At 50.0% G+C, this 4,711-nt stretch overlaps 1 protein-coding gene across 1 annotated transcript; it reads right to left on the reverse strand.

Annotated features, from left to right (window-relative positions):
• Positions 1–90: 90 nt before the first annotated feature.
• Positions 91–3,847, reverse strand: LOC121826716 (sulfotransferase 1A1-like). Its single transcript, XM_076552397.1, has 9 exons — positions 3,695–3,847; positions 2,828–2,979; positions 2,439–2,564; positions 2,267–2,364; positions 1,436–1,562; positions 1,253–1,347; positions 593–773; positions 357–464; positions 91–259 (listed from the first exon to the last, which is right to left on the reverse strand). Coding segments are annotated over exons 2-9 (885 nt in total). The 5' UTR covers positions 2,976–2,979; positions 3,695–3,847; the 3' UTR covers positions 91–257.
• Positions 3,848–4,711: the final 864 nt, after the last annotated feature.

The raw sequence follows: 4,711 nt of genomic DNA on the forward strand, positions 1-4,711 counted from the left end.
CCACGTCTCCTGGGCCTCAATGCTTCAGACCTTCTTGCCCTCCTCCATCAGACACATGGGATTGATGGCCGCAGAAGGGAGAAGGCCCAGTCAGCTCGCAGGGCATTTATTCTTTCAGGTAAAATACAGTTTGTCTTCCGTTCTTGAATGTTTGGTTCCTCTTCAGGGCTCGGATCCATTGCTTTCCTGACACACGTTGATAAAACCATCTTCGTTCAGACACGTCCTCAGTCCTGTTCATTCTCCTAGCTCAGATTTCCTGTAGGAATACAGCAGGATGCGTCATGTTTTAGTCTTGAGGCCATAATGGGTTATGTCAGTTTGCCTTCATTCCCAATATAGCCACCCCCACTTACAGATGCAACGGAACTTGAGGTTGCAGCCTTTCATCATCTTAGCATAATGGGCATCGAAGCGTTCATTCTGGGCTACAGTGAAGGTGTTTTTCCAGTCCCCAGTGGTACCTGCAGAGGGAGAGAGGAAGAGAGAGACTGTTGAGTCACAGCCACAGGACCACGTGACTACAGTATTGTTGGTGCATCCAACCTCCCTCCCCCAAATACTCCAAATGACCATCCAGGCCACTACCTACCTTTCCTCATGAAGGGAGAAACACCATGGTCCATGATTTCAGAGGGGAGGGTAGTGTAGTTAGTCATCGGGTTCTCTTTCATTTTCTTGAATGATGTGTGATGAACAATGAGATCCACAGTCTCCTCATGTAGAGAGCGCCCCAAAAACTCTAGGACCTTCTTGATCTCCCGTTTGGGGTTCTAGAGTGTAGAGAGGATCTCTGATTGCTCACTGGGATGAGTTTGGGGTGTGACCCACAGGGAGCTGGCCACTTCTACCAAGGAACTCTCAGAACTAATTCCTTGACTCAGCCTCTTGCCCTGATGCAAAGTAGGTAGTTTCCTACCCTGCTGTCTTGGCATAATCTCTGGGTTCATTCTGGGAGAGGACAGGGACAGACTTTGATCACTGGTGCCCAGACTTGGCACCTCTGGAGCAGGGAGAAGCAAGAGCAGCAAGCCACCAGGTCAGTCCTGGCACATGACTGACACCTACTCCAAGATAAGGGCTGAGCATGCTCTCTGCTGAGCTGTGCTGGGGTCCTGAGCCAGGAGGTAAGATGGGAGGTGCTGTCTGGGGTGGGGCTGGGATAGGGATGGGGCTCAGGGCCAGGACAGGACCAGGTTCCTGAGGGTCCTGCCTGTGGGACCCAGAAGGAGGTGGTTGCAGGCAGCCTCACCTCCTTCATGTCTTCATAGAAGAGATAGAGGACAGGGTGGGTGTGTGTCAGCTCCCACCACTCCTTCACGTGCTGGAACCACGACCCATAGGACACTGGGGACAAGACGGCACAGACACAGGCCTGTCAGCTCCAGCTCTGCCCCTGGGCCCAGCCCCCTCCTGGCTACAGACTCAGATTCACCTTTCCCGTCCATGAAGTTCTCCAGGAAGTTCTCCCAGGTGCCTGGATCAGGGTGCACCTTGGCCATGTTGTAGAAATTATAATAGGAGACAGCCACATCTTTTGGATTTCGAGCAAAGTAAATCACCTGCAAGGGCAGAGGATCCATTGTTCTGGTCCCTTCTGCTGTCCTGTTACCCTTCACAGGACCCAGTGAGGTGCCATACTTTCTAGCAATGGGGACTCTCAGCACTTCTTTTGGGGATGGCAGAAGAGAACACAGGACTAGAAGTTGAGTTGTTGAGACTTCATGGTATGAGCACCACTTACTTAAGATTACACTTTTGATGCTACAGTTCTGTCTGTTCCATAAACTATATTTTATCTGACTCCTTTATTATCAACACATCCACCTAGTAGGTCAGAGTTCCATCCGCCCCTCCATCTCTGTCCTGTGAGCACCTGGACTCTGCTTCTGTAGCTCACACTGAAGAATTCATTTTCCTTGTTACCTGAGCCCTGCCAGAGTGACAGCCAGAGATCCTCCATCCAAGATGAAACCGGGCTTGAGTAGTCCCACAATTCCCAGCAGAACAGATCAAGGGTAGGATGATCCCAGGAGCCCTTGAATTCTCTCCCCTAGCCCCCCTTTTCCCCTGTGTCCCCCTGTTTCCCTTCCTCCCTCCTTTCCTTTCTTTTCCTCTGTCTTCCTGAAACAGGGTGAGATACAGCTCAGACTGGTCTTGAACTTACTGTGTAGCAAAGACTGGCCCTAAACTGATCCTTCTGCCTCTACTTCTCAAATGCTGGAAGGTACCACCATAACTGGGGTTTCTTGTTTTTCGTTTTTACCTTGATCTTCTGATCCAGCAGACTCTGAGGAAGCAAGGACAGGGGCAGATGCGTCTTAATGAGCCGTGGGGCTGGTGTCTCTTCCAAAGATTCAAGACCTACAATTGAACAAAGAACTTTGTTAAAAGGACCTACCTCTCTCCACTTGTGTCTCACACTCTGGTGATCATACCTGAGGGAACTCCTGGGCAACTGAACTCAAGGAAGGGCACTCGGGCATAGATGGGGGCCCGGCGACACTTTTCTAGCTGGCCATCCTGGTAGATCATGTCCAGTATCTCACTTACCCAGGTAGTACCTGGAAAGAAGGGAACAAGAGCTGAGGAGGAGCTGGTTGGTCTTGTTCCGTGCACACCTTTAATCCTAGCACTTGGGAGGCAGAGGCAGGTGGATCTCTGAGTTTGAGGCCAGCCTGGTCTACAGAGTGAGGTCCATTACAGGCTCCAAAGCCACACAGAGAAAGTCTGTCTCAAAAAAACAAACAGAAATTGTGGAGGTCTCAGTGTCTGGACCTGCTTGCCAAAGTAAGGTCTTCAAGACTTTAGGGGAACCACTGCTCACCAGACTTTGGGTATGTGCTGATAAGCAAGTCATCAGGCCACACTGTCATGTTCTGCAATGGCCCAATAGCCTCTGCAAAGTATTTGATGAGTGGGATGCCCTTCACAGGCACAAGTGGTGGACGGAAGAAATCCTCAATCAATTCCATGTTGCTGCATTGAGAACAGAATATAAGACTCACTTTTCCAACAAGTTCACAATACTGTGCTGAATTCTTGCTTTAAGATTGGGATCCTGAGGCTCTGGCAGGTCACTGAGGTGGCAGGTAGACCTGGGATCAGAAGCAAGTCTAACTCCAGCAAAGGTCACTACTGTGGCTACATCACTGCTCACCTGCAGAACTTTGCATGTCCCTGGTGCCCAAGCATAGTCCAGACATTAAAGCACTCTGAGGTAGAATCAATACAGGGTTTGACATTTTGGAGGAAGATTCCAGCACCTCAGGAAACTTTGAGCACTGGCCATGTGTCTCTTATACCTCCCTGGTGCAACTGGAAGGTCAGCCCATGGCACATCGGAGCCTCTCTTCAATTTTCCTCGAGCCCCACACCATCCAGACCTGATGCCTTTCTTGCTCTGAGTCAAGCATAACCAGTTTGGTTACTAAGCCTGTTTTAGGCCGGGGAGAGATTTTCTACTAAAAAGTATTCTAAAACCACCCAGGAAAGAGGGGCGGGGTGGAGGGGGATTCAGACAAGCTTTTCTGAAGTGGAGTGTGTGTTGGGGCGGGAAGAACAGAGAGGCTAGAGGCCCAGGCAGTGGTCAGACAGATTAATCAAGGTGTAGGAAGTAGCTGGCCTTGGGAGAATATTGGAACCCGTCTGTAGCCAGGCAGGGCAACGGTGGCCACCCCACTCTGCCACTCACCTGATTCTGAGTTTCTGAGCCTCTCCTCCCCGGTGCACAGTGGTGGGGATCTTTGTGTAGATGTTGCAATGTGGGGAATGCAGAATTGTCCTTGAGCTGAAGATTTTGTAGGTCCCAAGTGGGAGGGAGTGGCATCAGTACTAGGACTGACTGTTCTCCAAAATCAAGGGGTGTGGATGGGGGTGGAGATGGGGTGGAACTCTGTGGTGATGTATTGTGTATCAAATAAAGCTTGCCTGAGGAGCAGAGGACAGAGCCTGCCACTAGATTAAACACAGGCCAGGCAGTGGTGGCACACACCTTTAATCCCAGCACTTGAGATCTCATGCCTTTCCTACCAGTATTTGGGATCACAGACACCATTAATCCCTGTATAGAAAGGAGGTGAAATAGCTGGACAGAGAAAGGCAATAAGGCGTGAGGAGACAAGAGCTAGATGCTTTTTCAGCTGAGGACTCAGAGGCTTTCAATCAGAGATTCCTCAAGATAGAATCTCAACTTCTATTCAGCTTGAGGATTCGGTAGTTGTGAGAAGTTTCTCTAGGCAAGCTATAGAGCATTTCTCAGTTTTTAAGAAAACTATAAATTCATTTCTCCATGAATTATGTCTTTTTTATCTTATGGGTGGGCATTAGGATCCAATGCCAGGCCTTAGAGACATGAGATCTACTAACAGGCACGTATGGAGATTGGGATCCACTCACAAAACTTGGCATCTATGGAGAGGGGATCCACTCACAGAAGTTGGCTCCTATAGAGGGGGGATCCACTCCCTGAACTTGGTGTCTATGCAGAGGGGATCCATCTCAGAACTCGGCACCTGTGGAAAGGGTCACAAACAGAGCAGCATCTCTGGAGGGACAGTGTCTAGTTGCAACTCAGAGCTGTAGCAGTCCCAACAGTGTGCTTACAGGTCACTGCCTCTGGAAAGTCTCTTTGCCAGCGCACCTGCAGCCAGTGAACGGGGAGAAAGAAGACTGGAGACCCAAAGGGTAGTTTGGGCCAGCAACATGGCTC

This window comes from Peromyscus maniculatus, chromosome 1, assembly GCF_049852395.1.
Source record: "Peromyscus maniculatus bairdii isolate BWxNUB_F1_BW_parent chromosome 1, HU_Pman_BW_mat_3.1, whole genome shotgun sequence".
Classification (NCBI taxonomy): domain Eukaryota; kingdom Metazoa; phylum Chordata; class Mammalia; order Rodentia; family Cricetidae; genus Peromyscus; species Peromyscus maniculatus.

What these genes read in the sequence shown, in the direction of transcription:
- LOC121826716 (XM_076552397.1), bottom strand. Translation starts at nt 2,975, where the DNA reads ATGGAATTGATTGAGGATTTCTTCCGTCCACCACTTGTGCCTGTGAAG. An exon ending in TCTATGAAGACATGAAGGAG is followed by an intron (nt 774 to 1,252) that starts GTGAGGCTGCCT and finishes TCTACACTCTAG; the next exon opens with AACCCCAAACGGGAGATCAA. An exon ending in TTCTCCCTTCATGAGGAAAG is followed by an intron (nt 465 to 592) that starts GTAGGTAGTGGC and finishes CTCCCTCTGCAG; the next exon opens with GTACCACTGGGGACTGGAAA.